We start from the raw sequence: 17,002 nt of genomic DNA, 5'->3' as shown, positions 1-17,002 counted from the left end.
TCAATCTTTATTTATATAGCCCTAAATCACAAGTGTCTCAAAGGGCTGCACAAGCCACAACGACATCCTCGGTACAAAGCCCACATACGGGCAAGGAAAAACTCACCCCAGTGGGACGTCGATGTGAATGACTATGAGAAACCTTGGAGAGGACCGCATATGTGGGTAACCCCCCCCCTCTAGGGGAGACCGAAAGCAATGGATGTCGAGTGGGTCTGACATAATATTGTGAGAGTCCAGTCCATAGTGGGGCCAGCAGGACACCATCCCGAGCGGAGACGGGTCAGCAGCGTAGAGATGTTCCCAGCCGATGCACAGGCGAGCGGTCCACCCCGGGTCCCGACTCTGGACAGCCAGCACTTCATCCATGGCCACCGGACCTGTGCCCCCCCCCCCCCCTCAAGGAAAAGGGGAGCAGAGGAGAAAAGAAAAGAAACGGCAGATCAACTGGTCTAACAGGGGGGCTATTTAAAGGCTAGAGTATACAAATGAGTTTTAAGATGGGACTTAAATGCTTCTACTGAGGTAGCATCTCTAATTGTTACCGGGAGGGCATTCCATAGTACTGGAGCCCGAATAGAAAACGCTCTATAGCCCGCAGACTTTTTTTGGGCTCTGGGAATCACTAATAAGCCGGAGTTCTTTGAACGCAGATTTCTTTGAACGCAGATTTCTTGCCGGGACATATGGTACAATGCAATCGACAAGATAGGACGGAGCTAGACCGTGTAGTATTTTATACGTAAGTAGTAAAACCTTAAAGTCACATCTTAAGTGCACAGGAAGCCAGTGCAGGTGAGCCAGTATAGGCGTAATATGATCAAACTTTCTTGTTCTTGTCAAAAGTCTAGCAGCCGCATTTTGTACCAACTGTAATTTTTTAATGCTAGACATAGGGAGACCCGAAAATAATACGTTACAGTAGTCGAGACGAGACGTAACGAACGCATGAATAATGATCTCAGCGTCGCTAGTGGATAAAATAGAACGAATTTTAGCGATATTACGGAGATGAAAGAAGGCCGTTTTAGTAACACTCTTAATGTGTGATTCAAAGGAGAGAGTTGGGTGGAAGATAATACCCAGATTCTTTACTGATTCGCCTTGTGTAATTGTTTGGTTGTCAAATGTTAAGGTGGTATTATCAAATAAATGTCGGTGTTTAGCAGGACCGATAATCAGCATTTCCGTTTTCTTGGCGTTGAGTTGCAAGAAGTTAGCGGACATCCATTGTTTAATTTCATTAAGACACGCCTCCAGCTGACTACAATCCGGCGTGTTGGTCAGCTTTAGGGGCATGTAGAGTTGGGTGTCATCAGCATAACAATGAAAGCTAACACCGTATTTGCGTATGATGTCGCCTAGCGGCAGCATGTAAATACTAAAGAGTGCAGGGCCAAGAACCGAACCCTGAGGAACTCCGCACGTTACCTTAACATAGTCCGAGGTCACATTATTATGGGAGACGCATTGCATCCTGTCAGTAAGATAAGAGTTAAACCACGACAAAGCTAAGTCTGACATACCAATACGTGTTTTGATACGCTCTAATAAAATATTATGATCGACGGTATCGAAAGCAGCGCTAAGATCAAGAAGCAGCAACATAGATGACGCATCAGAATCCATCGTTAGCAGTAGATCATTAGTCATTTTTGCGAGGGCTGTCTCCGTAGTGTGATTTGCCCTGAAACCGGATTGAAAAGGTTCACAGAGAATTGTATTCTTACAGTTAGCATTCACCCCTATACAATATCTTTCCCTAATACCCTACTGTGCAATATTACCCTTCGAGTGCAATACATCCGACACTGATTGTTATCACTCCGGTACTCTTGTCTTGTTCTGTATATTGTACAGTATTTTGTATATTGTACAGGATTGCCTATTATTTTTATTAGATAGTACCGTATTTTTCGGAGTATAAGTCGCACCGGAGTATAAGTCGCACCTGCCGAAAATGCATAATACAGAAGGAAAAAAACATATATAAGTCGCACTAGAGCCCGGCCAAACTATGAAAAAAACTGTGACTTATAGTCCGAAAAATACGGTAGTCTATTCATTTAAATTCTTAGTTTATTTAAATTCTTGTGTCGTTTATTTTTATCCCATATTTGTTCCCACTACCACACCTTAAGTTGGAGTCCTTAATCTCGTTATATGCAAGTATAATGACAATAAAGTCCATTCTATTCTATTCAGTAGTGAAATACCAAAATATATGACACCGAGTTGTTAAATTAGTTTACAAATCTAGCATGCCCATGTTATCTTGCTAAAATGCTAACTAACGTGCGTCAAGTACCAAAATATATTACTCTTGAAGTGTGTACCCAAACAATTTGTTTAAAATGCTAGCGTGCTAACGTCAGCATGCATTATGTACCAAAATACTACTGAGGTGTATACCCACAAAATGAGCTTGAAAAAGCTGACATACTAACAGTACTATGCTAACAATAGCATACTTACAGTTAGATTTTGGGAAATACCAAAATGTATGACACTGAGGTGTTTATCTGCTAAATGAGTTAAACAATCTAGCATGCTATTGTTAGCATGCTAGAATGCTAACTGTAACATGCGTCAAGTACCAAAATATATTACTCTGAGGTATGTACCCAAACAATTTGTTTAAAATGCTAGCGTGCTAACGTTAGCATGCATTAAGTACCAAAATATGACTGAGGTGTATACCTACAAAATGAGCTAGAAAAAGCTAGCATACTAACAGTACTATGCTAACATGCTAACAATTGCATTCTGACAGTTAGCATTAGTGAAATACCAAAATATATGACCTGCTAAATGAGTTAAACAATTAGCATGCTAGAATGCTAACTGTAACCTGCGTAAAATACTGAAATACATTACACTGAGGTGTGTACCCGAACAATTTGTTTAAAATGCTAGCGTGCTAACGTTAGCATGCATTAAGTACCAAAATATAACTGAGGTGTATTCCTGCAAAATGAGCTAAAAAAAATAGTTAGCGTTAAGCCGTGACACGCCGACAACGTTCAATTCCCCCTGGCGGTGCGCTGGTCGCCATGGCAACAGTCTGTCGCACCATCCTTTGAACCGAAGCCGTTTGTTTAGTGACGTCACCCGTGGAAAAGGCAACCTCGGGACACGCTCCTGCTGTCAGTCAAAGTTAAGCTTCTTATTTTGTGCCCCTTCTTGTTCCTGCCAGATGGACGCCCCCTACCGAGTTAGCAAGTTCTTGAGTCTGCTGCGAGACGAAGGAGCGTAAGTGTTTTTTTGTTTTGTTTTGTTTTTTACTCCTTTAGCGCCACCTAACCAGGTCAGGGACTCCAGAGCAAGATTTGTGTTTGTGTGAAGAATGTCACCATGGCAACATATGCTGTGGATGTAAGATCCAGAGCACAGCTATACATACACATATACATATAGGTATACATATACATATACATATTGGTATACATATACTGTATACATATACATATACATATGGGTCGTACTTGTATAGCGCTTTTCTACCTTTTTAAGGAACTCAAAGCGCTTTACTCTATACGTATACATATACTGTATATGTAGACATATATACATATGCATATATACATATACAGTACGTATACATATACGTATATGTGTACGTACACACATACATATGCTATATACATATACTGTATACGTAGACATATATACATATACAGTACATATATGTATACGTATACATATACATATACACGTATATACATATACAAGCACATTTTCATGTGAGTCTTCACTATTATTGTTGTTTTTGTGTACACGATGGTACCTGGCTTTCACTTGTTACCTGTATGCAGTTAGACCCACCTTGTCAAAATCTGTCCCAAAAATTTCTGTTATTTTGTCAAACTATCATAGTTTTTAAGTTACTATTATATTTTTTATCTTATTAACTGTTATAGTTTTTAAGTTAATACTTATTATGGTTTGTAAGTTATTAACTATTACTGTTTTTCAAGTAACATTATAGTTTATGCTATTAACTATTGTAGTTTGTATATTATAACTGTTATACTTTATGCTATTAACTATTGTAGTTTGTATATTATAACTGTTATACTTTATGCTATTAACTATTGTAGTTTGTATGTTATTAACTGTAGTTTTTAATGTTACGTATTATATTTTTTATGTTAACGATTGTAGTTTTTATGTTATTAATAATTATAGTTTTTAATGTTAAGCATTATATTTTTTATGTTATTAACAATTATAGTTATGTTATTAACTATTGTACTTTTTATGTTATCAACTATTGTACTTTTTAAGTTATTAACTTGTATAGTTTTTATGTGTATAACTGATAGTTTGTTATTAACTATAGTTTTGAATTTATTAACTATTATAGTTTTTAAGTTATTAACTATTATAGTTTAGTATAATAATAATAATAATGGATCAGATTTGTATTAACTATTATAGTTGTTATGTTATTTACATTACAGTTTTTATGTTTTTAAATGTTATAGTGTATTAACTGTTAGAGTTTTTTGTTATTAATTATTGTTTTGAAGTTATTAACTTGTATAGTTGTTATGTTTATAACTATTATAGTTTTTATGTTTTTAACTCTTATAGTTTTTAAGTTATTAACTATTGTAGTTTTTATGTTAACTATTATAGTTTTTAAGTTATTAACTATAATAGTTTTTATGTTATTAACTTGTATAGTTTTTATGTGAACTATTATAGTTTATTAACTATTATAATTTGTATGTTACTATTATATTCTTGTTATTATAGTTTTAAGTTATTAACTATTATAGTGTTTACGTTAACTATTATAGTTTTTATGTTAACTATTATAGTTTTAAGTTCTTAACTACTATAGTTTTTATGTTAACATAGTTTTAATGTTAACTATTATAGTTTTAAGTTATTTACTACTGTAATTTTTAAGTCATTGAATGTTAGTTTTTTATGTTTTTAAATGAATAACTATTATAGTTTATGTTAACTATTGTAGTTTTTATAATTTGTATATTGTATAGTTTTTATGTTTAAAACTATTATATTTTTGTTAACTATTATAGTTTTTATGTTAGCTATTACAGTTTTTAAATTAATAACTATTATAGTTTATTAACTATTGTAATTTTTATGTTACTATTATATTTGTATTATAGTTTTAAGTTATTAACTATTATAGTTTTTATTTTAATATTTTTCATGTGAACTATATTTTTTAAGTTATTAACTATTGTAATTTTTAAGTTCTTAAATATTAGTTTTTTATGTCATCAACTATTCGTTTTTAAATGAATAACTATTATAGTTTGTTATTAACTATTATAGTTTTTAAGTTATTAACTATTGTCATTTATTAAATGTTGTAGTTTTAATGTTATTAATGTGGTAATATTCAAAACCAGCCCAACATAAAAACAATAATAGTTAGAAGAACATGGTTGTGGCGCAAAGAATTGGGCCACGTTTGGGGAGATTTTGACAAGCTGGATGACATCACTAGACAAACTGTATTTTAGAATAAGTTAAAAAGAGTAACGGCACAATGGAAAAGGAATGACAGTGTTATTTCAGTCCTTGCAATCACAAGTGAGGCCAAGTTCACACGTGATGACATCCTTAGTCCACATTCATTATATTTCAATATGACTTTTTGGAATGGAATTCTAACGACAGACGTAGCGCCATCATGTCAACATAAGACTTTCATCATTTTAGCCCTCCAAATGAATCATTTAGTTACACATAGTCATATTTTACGCCAGTCAAAATCCCCTACAACTGGGGTGCCCAAACTTTTTCCACTGAGGGCCACAGACTGACAAATCAGAGGATGTGGCGGCCATGTTTGTGGTTTTCACCTTCAAAAACTACTAAAACATGTAAATTTTTTCAAAGAACTTGAAAAATAAATTTGAGTGGAAATCCTGTCTAAATGCTAAAGAACGGTTAGCATGCTGGCCAGATAGCGTCAAGTAACAAAAGATATGAGCTAAAAAAAAAAAGAAGCTAGCATGCTAACAGTACTGTGCTAACAATAGCAGTTAGCATTAGTGAAATGCCAATATATATGACACTATGGTCATAATATGTTAAAATGCTAACTGTAACTTGTGATCAGTACCAAAATGTATTACGCTGAAATATGTATCTGAAAAATTGTCAAAAAAATACCAGCATGCTAACGTTAGCATTTATCAAGTACAAACCTATAACTGAAGCTAAAAAGAATTGCAGTTATCATTAGTGAAATGCCAATATATATGACACTAAGGTCATAGCATGTTAAAATGCTAACTGTAACTTGAGACAAGTACCAAAATTTATCACGCTGAAGTGTGTATCTGAAAAATTGTTAAAAAACCAGCATGCTAACGTTAGCATTCATCAAGTACAAACATATAACTAAAGCTAAAATAATAGCATTTAGTATTAATTAAATGCCAATATATATATGACACTAAGGTCATAGCATGTTAAAATGCTAACTGTAACTTGTGACCAGTACCAAAATGTATGACGCTGAAGTGTGTACCTGAAAAATTGTCAAAAAAATACCAGCATGCTAACGTTAGCATTCATCAAGTACAAACATATAACTGAAGCTAAAAAAAAAATAGCATTAGCATGCTAACAGGTATCATTCCTCAAGTAACAAAACATTTGACGCTGAGTTGTATACCAACAAAATTAGCACCAAAAAAAGCTAGCATGCTAATAATAGAATGTTAACGATTGTGCCGTGGGCCATTAATAAATGAGCTGTTGTTTTTAGGAATCTGCTGCAAAAACGTCAGTATTTTTTGAAGTGCCCTCGCTAGTTCTTCAGATCATTTTTGTCAAAGATTGTTTCAAAGCGAAAGCCACAACTCTTGTGCAGCTTTAAAAGTCATCGATGTGATTGGTCAACTTTTTTGGTTGTTTTTTTTACTTGGAGCTTCCACACCTTCCTCTTCTTGCTCTGTGACTCCGGCATCTGGAGTAGGAGTAGTAGTAATAGTAGTAGGAGTAGTAGAGTAGTAATAATATGAGTAGTAATAATAGTAGTAGGAGTAGTAGTAGTAGTAATAGTAGTAGTAGTAATAACAGTAGTAGTAGGAGTAGTAATAATAGTAGTAGGAGTAGTAGTTATAAAAATAGTAGTAGGAGTAGTAGTAATAATAGTAGTAGGAGTAGTAATAATAATAATAGGAGTAGGAGTAGTAATAATAGTAGTAGGAGTAGTAGTAATAATAGTAGTAGGAGTAGTAATAATAATAATAGGAGTAGGAGTAGTAATAATAGTAGTAGGAGTAGTAGTAGTAATAATAGTAGTAGTAATAGTAGTAGCAGTAATAATAGTAGGAGTAGGAGTAATAATAGTAGTAGGAGTAGTAGTAGTAGTAATAATAGTAGTAGTAGGAGTATTAGTAGTAATAATAGTAGTAGGAGTAGTAGTAATAATAATAGTAGTAGGAGTAGTAGTAATAATAGTAGTAGGAGTAGTAATAATAATAGTAGTAGTCGTAGTAGGAGTAGTAATAATAGTAGTAGGAGTAGTAATAATAATAGTAGTAGTCGTAGTAGGAGTAGTAATAATAGTAGTAGGAGTAATAATAGTAGTAGTAGTAATAATAGTAGGAGTAATAATAGTAGTAGGAGTAGTAGTAATAGTAGTAGTAGTAGTAATAATAGTAGGAGTAGGAGTAATAATAGTAGTAGGAGTATTAATAATAGTAGTAGTAGGAGGAGTAGTAATAATAGTAGTAGGAGTAGTAGTAGTAATAGTAGTAGGAGTAGTAATAGTAGTAGTAGTAGTTGTAGTAGGAGTAGTTGTAGTAGTAGTAATAATAGTAGTAGGAGTAGTAATAGTACTAGTAGTAATAATAGTAGGAGTAGTAGTAGTAATAATAGTAGTAGTAGGAGCAGTAATAATAGTAGTAGTAGTAGTAGTAATAGTAGTAGGAGTAGTAATAATAGTAGTAGGAGTAGTAGGAGTAATAGTACTAGTAGTAATAATAGTAGTAGGAGTAGTAATAGTAGTAGTAGTAGTAGTAATAATAGTAGGAGTAGTTGTAGTAGTAGTAGTAATAATAGTAGTAGTAGTAATAATAGTAGGAGTAGTAATAGTACTAGTAGTAATAATAGTAGTAGGAGTAGTAGTAGTAATAATAGTAGTAGTAGTAGTAGTAATAGTAGTAGGAGTAGTAATAATAGTAGTAGGAGTAGTAGTAATAATAGTAGTAGGAGTAGTAGTAATAGTAGTAGTAGTTGTAGTAGTAATAATAGTAGTAGGAGTAGTAATAATAGTAGTAGTTGTAGTAGTAATAATAGTAGTAGGAGTAGTAATTATAGTAGTAATTATAGTAGTAGGAGTAGTAGTAGTAGCAGTAATAATAGTAGTAGTAGTAGTAGTAGTAGTAATATTAGTAGTAGTAATATTATTATTATTAGTAGTAGTAGTAGTTTGGAGGTATTACCCCGCGTGACCAAACACGTGCTTGTTCCAGACTGGGATCCAGCACGTTTGTGCCAATATGAAGGGGGCGGAGCTCCAAAAAAGGCCTTTCATGGGTAAGACTGCAAGTGGAGAGTTTTCTGATTGAATGTACGTCCTTCCTCCTTCAACCATGTCTTCATGTTCACTCTCAGATGACGACACGCCATCAAGCGTCCTCCGTCCTTGGACTCTCTCCTCCACCCTGAGTAACTGTATCTGTGTATATTGCCATTTTTAGCATCAGTAATATTTTTTATGTATATGTCTGATCATTCCATGGACCTAATTGTCTTAAAATGTTCATTTGCGGTGCATATTTGTGTTTTTTTTGTTTTTGTGTGCAGCAAAAACACAAGAAGACAGCGGTGTTGTTCAAATATATAATCTTAGTTCAGTCGTACAGATATATACATTGTATAATAAATAATATTTATAAAAACATAACATTTACGATTATAAAATAAAAAAAAAAGGGCATTATTCACTTTCGAACGTTTGTACAACACTTTGGATGTAGCGGGCGAGGGGGAGGGGGAGGGGCCAGGAAGATGCTAAGTACGCTACAGTATGTCTTCATTAGTACACGTGTGGGCCGGCATGTAATACCATGTTCAACCTCAGGGGGCAATAGTGCGTTCTTGTAGCACGGACAATGCGTTGTTTCCCCGAGCTGACGTAGAGATGAAGCGAGGACTTCTGCTTTTATATCCTGTTTAACCTTGTTTTTTTTTAATCAAACTGGTCCTGAAGGTACTTTGTTATTGTGCAATACTAACATATTCCGATAATACACAGCGCTAATCGCTATCTATCTTAAATGCTACCATGAATATAATAATGAACTGATTCATGTTTTTGTTTTAAACTTGGTATGTTGCTGCCATTTCTGCGGTGGTATGGTGCGTTCCATTTCCGTGTCCCTAGCCGCAAGTTTCAACCCGAGATCGGATTTCTAACTCGGAAAGTCTGAGAATACTCACTACCCCCGAGTTGTTTTCTCCAGAGCCACAACTTTGACAGCTGTCCACTTTGCTTGCTGGGTCATATTTGGACGATCACATGACATTTTCAATGATAATAACCGTGCTAACATTGCTAACAATAGCCTCAAGTTTCAACTGGAACGCTCCAGAGATCGGATGTCTAAGCCGGAAAATACTCACTAGCCGCGAGTTGTATTTTTTAAAGTTGGCTATCCCAACTGTTAACCGTAGCTACAGGAAATACGCGTTTTTATTTTTATTTATTTTTGCATCAAAATATAACTTCCGGGTTTTTTTATTTAAAAAATATCAATCGATCGTATTTCTAACTCGAAAAGTCGGAGAATACTCACTAGCTGCGAGTTGTGTTTTTTTTAAAGTTGGCTATCCCAACTGTTAACCGTAGCTACAGGTTTTTGAACATTTATTTTTGCGTCAAAATATAAATTCCATGTTTTTTTTCATTTAAAAATATCAATGAAAATACAATCCGAACAAAATTTGTTGAACGCTCGGCACCGAGTTGCAGGACGGGAAGACGATCAGGAGCACGGCTGTCCACTTTGCCTGCTGGTCATATTTGGACGATCACATGACATTTTCAATGATAATAACCGTGCTAACATTGCTAACAATAGCCTCAAGTTTCAACTGGAACGCCCCCGAGATCGTATTTCTAACTCGAAAAGTCGGAGAATACTCACTAGCTGCGAGTTGTGTTTTTTTAAAGTTGGCTATCCCAACTGTTAACCGTAGCTACAGGTTTTTGAACATTTATTTTTGCGTCAAAATATAAATTCCGTGTTTTTTTTATTTAAAAATATCAATAAAAATACAATCCGAACAAAATTTGTTGAACGCTCGGCACCGAGTTGCAGGACGGGAATACGATCAGGAGCACGGCTGTCCACTTTGCTTGCTGGTCATATTTGGACGATCACATGACATTTTCAATGATAATAACCGTGCTAACATTGCTAACAATAGCCTCAAGTTTCAACTGGAACGCCCCCGAGATCGGATTTCTAAGTCGGAAAGTCGGAGAATACTCGCTAGCCGCGAGTTGTTGTTTTTTTAAAGTTGGCTATCCCAACTGTTAACAGTAGCTACAGGTTTTTGAACATTTATTTTTGCGTCAAAATATAACTTCCGGGTTATTTTATTTAAAAAATATCAATAAAAATACAATCCGAACAAAATTTGTTGAACGCTCGGCACCGAGTTGCAGGACGGGAAGACGATCAGGAGCACGGCTGTCCACTTTGCTTGCTGGGTCATATTTGGACGATCACATGACATTTTCAATGATATTAACCGTGCTAACATTGCTAACAATAGCCTCAAGTTTCAACTGGAACGCCCCCGAGATCGGATTTCTAACTCGAAAAGTGGGAGAATACTCACTAGCCGCAAGTTGTTTTTTTTAAAAGTTGGCTATCCCAACTGTTAACTGTAGCTACAGGTTTTTGAACATTTATTTTTGCGTCAAACTATAAATTCCGTGTTTTTTTTATTTAAAAATATCAATGAAAATACAATCCGAACAAAATTTGTTGAACGCTCGGCACCGAGTTGCAGGACGGGAAGACGATCAGGAGCACGGCTGTCCACTTTGCTTGCTGGTCATATTTGGACGATCACATGACATTTTCAATGATAATAACCGTGCTAACATTGCTAACAATAGCCTCAAGTTTCAACTGGAACGCCCCCGAGATCGGATGTCTAAGTCGGAAAATACTCACTAGCCGCGAGTTGTATTTTTTAAAGTTGGCTATCCCAACTGTTAACCGTAGCTACAGGAAATACGCGTTTTTAAACATTTATTTTTGCATCAAAATATAACTTCCGTGTTTTTTTTTATTTAAAAATATCAATGAAAATACAATCCGAACAAAATTTGTTGAACGCTCGGCACCGAGTTGCAGGACGGGAAGACGATCAGGAGCACGGCTGTCCACTTTGCTTGCTGGTCATATTTGGACGATCACATGACATTTTCAATGAGAATAACCGTGCTAACATTGCTAACAATAGCCTCAAGTTTCAACTGGAACGCCCCCGAGATCGGATTTCTAACTTGAAAAGTCGGAGAATACTCACTAGCTGCGAGTTGGGTTTTTTAAAAGTTGGCTATCCCAACTGTTAACCGTAGCTACAAGAAATATGCGTTTTTAAACATTTATTTTTGCGTTAAAATATAGGTTCCGTGTTTTTTTATTTAAAAGATATCAATAAAAATACAATCCGAACAAAATTTTTTGAACGCTCGGCACCGAGTTGCAGGACGGGAAGACGATCAGGAGCACGGCTGTCCACTTTGCTTGCTGGTCATATTTGGACAATCACATGACATTTTCAATGATAATAACCGTGCTAACATTGCTAACAATAGCCTCAAGTTTCAACTGGAACGCCCCCGAGATCGGATTTCTAAGTCGGAAAGTCGGAGAATACTCACTAGCTGCGAGTATTTTTTAAAAAGTTGGCTATCCCATCTGTTAACCGTAGCTACAGGAAATACACGTCTTTAAACATTTATTTTCGCGTCAAAATGTAAATTCCGTGGTTTTTTTTATTTAAAAAATATCAATAAAAATACAATCTGAACAAAAAAAAAACGAGTTGCAGGACGGGAATAAGATCAGGAGCACAGAAACAAGCTTGCCAGTTAGCTAACCATCTAGCTATCTTACCATTCGCTCTCCGAGCCACAACTTTTGCCTGCTGGTCATATTTGGATGATCACATGAAGTGAAGTGAAGTGAAGTGAAATATATTTATATAGCGCTTTTCTCTAGTGACTCAAAGCACTTTTACATAGTGAAACCCAAGATATAAGTTACATAGTGTGGGTGGCACTGGGAGAAGGTGGGTAAAGTGTCTTGCCCAAGGACATAACGGCAGTGACTAGGATGGCGGAAGCGGGGATCGAACCTGGAACCCTCAAGTTGCTGGCACGGCCACTCTACCAACCAAGCTATACTGCCCCATGACATTTTCAATGATAATAACCGTGCTAACATTGCTAACAATAGCCTCGTAGATTGTTACTCGACATGTTTTTATTTATGTTTTCCACTGGCTTCTACGTCCTTGCGCTGCCTCTTCATCCACCGTGTTAAAATGCTGTGGAAAAACCGCGTATTTGTCCGCTATTTGTTTATATTCCGAGAAGTTTCCAGTGGAGGCAGCATTCTTGTTTTCCGACTCGAACTAAGAATGTGCTGTCATTTCCAGGTCCGACTTGATTTAGGGCTATATAAGTAAACATTGATTGATTGATTGATTGGTTGACTTCCGATGTAAATGGAACGCACCGTTAATTTGGATTTAAAGACATTTAAATTTGCGGGGAAATTGCCAGGGAATATTGAAAAACGACCCTCCCTGCAGTACCACTGCGGACCACCAAGGAGTCGTGGACATCCTGTTGAAAACCTCTTGTTTAGTTTAAGACTAGTTTTGTTGTTTGTTGGACTTGAAAAGGTTCAGAATAATGTAGTGGAAGTAGTAGCTAAAGAATCTGTTTCAAAACATATCTCACAGTGGTGACCATTGTTCACCAGAACTCCGGTGTCCAATAGGGAAGGTAAAAGTTAACCCTGATGAGCGTTCTTAAAGTATCTCTTCTGTGCTCCCGAAGCGTGCTGAAGCTTGACTTGAGTCAGACCCTGTGGTTGTGGCTCGCAGTTGCACGAGGGGAAAGAATCCTGTTCCAGTTCTTTACAGAGTGGAGTTTAGCAAGGTTTGGCTGAAATGTGGCGTTTGTTAGCGCGTGGAATGAGCCTGCCTGTTCGCACACATGCCGCCTCCTGCATACTTGCAGTCCTGGCCTAGTGGGGATATGTCAGCAATGCGGAGCCGTAAAAATCGGGCCTTGACGTCGATTGCGTTCGTGTCTCATCAGCTCAGTAGTTTGAAGACAGACAGCGACCCACTGCTGCTCTCAGTCCCGATCAGTAGTAAGACAGCGAGGCCTTCTTTGACCCGCCTGCTCAGCTCACCTTTACAGGTCGATTTAGTTTGAAAAGAACCATCTCTGTGTCCCTAAAACCAGCCTGACTGGTTGTAAAAGTGGGGCGCGTTTACTCCAGACTGCATTTAAGTGGAACAGACTGAGAGAGGGGGGAAATAAATAAAGACATGGGGTAGGTGAAGCTCGGGGAGGGTCAGTGCTGTAGGGAATCAAAGGTTGACGGGGGCGAGCTTATTCCCACAAGGGCGAAGCGTCCGCCGGGTGTTGAATCAGAGTGGATCGGGAAGTGCGCAAGGAGGGGACGACGTGCAGGGATTTGAGGGACGGGGGCGGCCAACGTAGTCCAGCGTGTCCGTGCGTCCCCCCAACCCTCCGCCCTCACTTGCACGTGTGTACGTCGTAAACGCGTACGCACTCCTGACAGCTGACGTAGCAGCACCAGTGGAAGATGCAGTGGCACTTTTCCTTGCGCTTCTCTGTCCGGGTGTTGTGTCCGCGGCCGCAGCACAGCAGGTCGCAGCCCTCGATGCCGTGCGAGGACACGTTGCAGGCACGGTCCCGCGTCCCGAAGGAGCCCGTCTCATGGTTGGGCTCGCAGAAGTTGGGTGAGCCCTCGTAGTAGACCAGGTCTCGCTCGGTGGGATGCTTGAAGAAGGCGTACTTGACCCGCAGGGTCTCCACCCAGCCGCGGGACTCCCGGTGCTTCTCCACCACCATCTCGGAGGCGCTGTCGTACTTGTCCTTCAGGTAGTCGCCCAGCATGCGGAAGTCGGGCTGAGCCCACCAGCAGGTCTTCACCTCGCAGCTGCCAGACAGGCCGTGACACTTGCAGCGCAGGTGCATGTGGTCCAGGATGGTCTGAGAGACAACAAGGAGAAAAGTCAGTGCATTGGTTTCTCTCCCAGAGCTCAGATGGAATCTCAGATAAAAACATTCCAAAGCCTGCGGGCAAATCTTGCCTTGACGCCACGGACAGAAGTTTCATCAGCGGATTCACGAGAAGAAGAATCCGCTGATGAAACCCAGAAAAGGAAACTTCTAAGTGCAGCTGCAAATTCTCTTTGGCTCACATCATCAGTGCGACGCCCCCAGGCCGCTTCCACCTTTGTCTTGCTCTCAGTCAACATCCATATTTAGTCCCCCAAAATCCCCGTGCTCAGGCAGGTGGCACCGCAGCAGCAGGACAGGTGACATCATACAAGGGGCCGGTGGGGCCTCGGGGCCCAAACAGACAGCATGAGCAGGCCAGGTGGCCAGGAGACGACCCTGCAGGCTGGAATCTTTTTTTTTCTTGCCCCTTTTCTTAAATCTTACAGATTATTTAGCAGGGAGTTTTCTGGGTGTGTGGCGTGCAGAGCTGAGGTGTGTGTTCGTAAAACAACTCATTAACAAGTCATTCATGTCAAGTGTTTCCTTTGAGGTGAAACACAAACTTGAAAGTCATTAGGTTAGTCACCTTGGAGCTTGCTTGGCGGACTGGGAACAGAAAGGGGCTTTTCCCAAAGTGTTCTCAAAAATTCGGAAGCTTATCGTCCAAAATATTTCGCTAAGACAAATAACTAAGACTCAAGGACTCTGATTGGTTGATTCATTGAGATCACTGACATTCAGGGGCACGGTTCAGGTAGCATGGTCGTCTTCCAGCCTGATAGTTGCTGGTTTGATCCACAGTCCCCCTATGACCATGTCAAAGTAACCTTGGGCAAGACACTGTACACTCAGTTGCTCCTGGTTCTGAGTCATCAGTATGTGAATGAGGTGTCAAAGCGCTTTGAGCACCTTGAAGGTAAAAGTGAAAGTCCACTTCCCACTTTACCCACTGTAGGGTTGGATTTAGAAGGTACTTTGTTGTAGTTCCCCAACCTGTTTTTTCCAAGCATCTACAGGGTCCCAATTGTACCCTGTGTGGTCCGGAAATTACCAAATTAACCCATAGTCCTGAAGATAAATTGGGTGACCAAAAAGGTCTGGACTTTTTGAGCACATTTTGGGTGTATCGGGACTTTTAGGGGGGAGTGCATTTTGGGGTACTCTGGGACGATTTGGGGTCTGTTTGGACCTTTACAGAGAAGATGGTCCTTTTGGGCGTAATTGGGGACCTTTGTGTGTGACTCCATTGACTATTTTCGATACAAGTAGGCCCCAATCCCTTTGTGGCCCCTTAAAGCTTAGGCCCCATTTAATTAGTGCACCAAACTCTCTGAGAAACTCTGCTTTCCGTTACCCGTTTTTTTAAAGTATCTACGAGTTGTAGACTACTGAATTGTTGGCCTTGATAGGGTCCAAGAAGGTTCCAGATGAACCCAAATGGTCCTGATGATGAATGGGGTGCCCAAAAAGGTCTGAAAGTAAACCTATAAGGGGTACATAACGAACCTTTTATCTATGAGGTCTGAATTGTTGGCCTTGATGGGGTCCGAGATGGTCCCTGATGAACCCAAATGGTCCTGATGATGAATTGGGTTCCCAAAAAGGTCTCGACTCTTTGAGCACATTTCGGGTGTATCGTGAATTTTAGTGGGGAGTGCATTTTGGGGTACTCTGGGACAATTTGGGGTCTGTTCAGACCTTTAGAGAGAAGATGGTCCTTTTGAGGGTAATTGGGGACCTTAGTCATTCCCTGTCTCCTTGGACTATTTTGGATACAAGTAGGCCCCAATACCTTTGTGGCCACTTGTGGTTAAAAACGGGCCCCTTAAAGTGTAGGCCCCATTTAATAAGTGCACCAAACTCTGCTTTCTGTTACTCATTTTTTAATGTATCTACGAGGTCTGAATTGTTGGCCTTGATGGGGTCCGAGATGGTCCCAGGTGAACCCAAATGGCCCTGATGATGAATGGGGTTCCCAAAAAGGTCTGGACTCTTTGAGCACGTTTTGGGTCTATCGTGACTTTTAGGGGGGAGTGCATTTTGGGGTACTCTGAGACGATTTAGGGTCTGTTCGGACCTTTTGAGAGAAGATGGTCCTTTTGGGGGTAATTGGGGACCTTTGTGTGGTAGTCATTCCCTGACTCCTTGGACTATTTTGGATACAAGTAGGTAGGCTGACCATATTCTCAAATCCCAAAAAGAGGACACATATATGCGTGCCAAGGCCGGGACTAGGTGAAAATTTGCCAATGATACTTGAACTTGCTTTATAAATAATATGTTTATTTAAATAAAGCATTGTAGCATCCCGGAAGAGTTAGTGCTGCAAAGGGTTCTGGGTATTTGTTCTGTTGTGTTTATGTTGTGTTACGGTGCGGATGTTCTCCCGAAATGTGTTTGTCATTCTTGTTTGGTGTGGGTTCACAGTGTGGCGCATATTTGTAACAGTGTTAAAGTTGTTTATACGGCCACCCTCAGTGTGACCTGTATGGCTGTTGATCAAGTATGCTTGCATTCACTTATGTGAGTGAAGAGCCGTAGATATCATGTGACTGGGCCGGCACGCCCCCAATACTGTTGTCTGAGTGGAAATCGGGAGAATGTTTGCTCCGGGAGATTTTCGGGAGGGGTACTGAAATTCAGGAGTCTCCCAGGAAAATCGGGAGGATTGGCAAGTATGTCAATCAATCCACTCTCTCGCCCTCT

At 38.9% G+C, this 17,002-nt stretch overlaps 2 protein-coding genes across 2 annotated transcripts in view; one reads left to right on the top strand and one right to left on the bottom strand.

Annotated features, from left to right (window-relative positions):
* LOC133577673 (vesicle-fusing ATPase-like) overlaps window positions 1-8,778 on the top strand; it is an 86,600-nt gene extending 77,822 nt beyond the window's left edge. Inside the window, exons 20-22 of the mRNA XM_061931650.1 lie at window positions 3,197-3,252; window positions 8,475-8,538; window positions 8,617-8,778. Of these exons, the coding sequence (XP_061787634.1) occupies window positions 3,197-3,252; window positions 8,475-8,505 (87 nt within the window). The 3' untranslated portion in view covers window positions 8,506-8,538; window positions 8,617-8,778. The remainder of the gene's footprint in view (window positions 1-3,196; window positions 3,253-8,474; window positions 8,539-8,616) is intronic.
* A 5,026-nt stretch (window positions 8,779-13,804) lies between these two features.
* Window positions 13,805-17,002, bottom strand: part of wnt3 (wingless-type MMTV integration site family, member 3) — a 35,535-nt gene continuing 32,337 nt past the window's right edge. Inside the window, exon 4 of the mRNA XM_061931651.2 lies at window positions 13,805-14,284. Within this exon, the coding sequence (XP_061787635.1) occupies window positions 13,805-14,284 (480 nt within the window). The remainder of the gene's footprint in view (window positions 14,285-17,002) is intronic.

This window comes from Nerophis lumbriciformis, linkage group LG39 (genome assembly GCF_033978685.3).
Source record: "Nerophis lumbriciformis linkage group LG39, RoL_Nlum_v2.1, whole genome shotgun sequence".
NCBI lineage: Eukaryota > Metazoa > Chordata > Actinopteri > Syngnathiformes > Syngnathidae > Nerophis > Nerophis lumbriciformis.
Note: the sequence above shows the minus strand (reverse complement) of the source record. Positions and strands in the feature narration are given on the sequence as shown.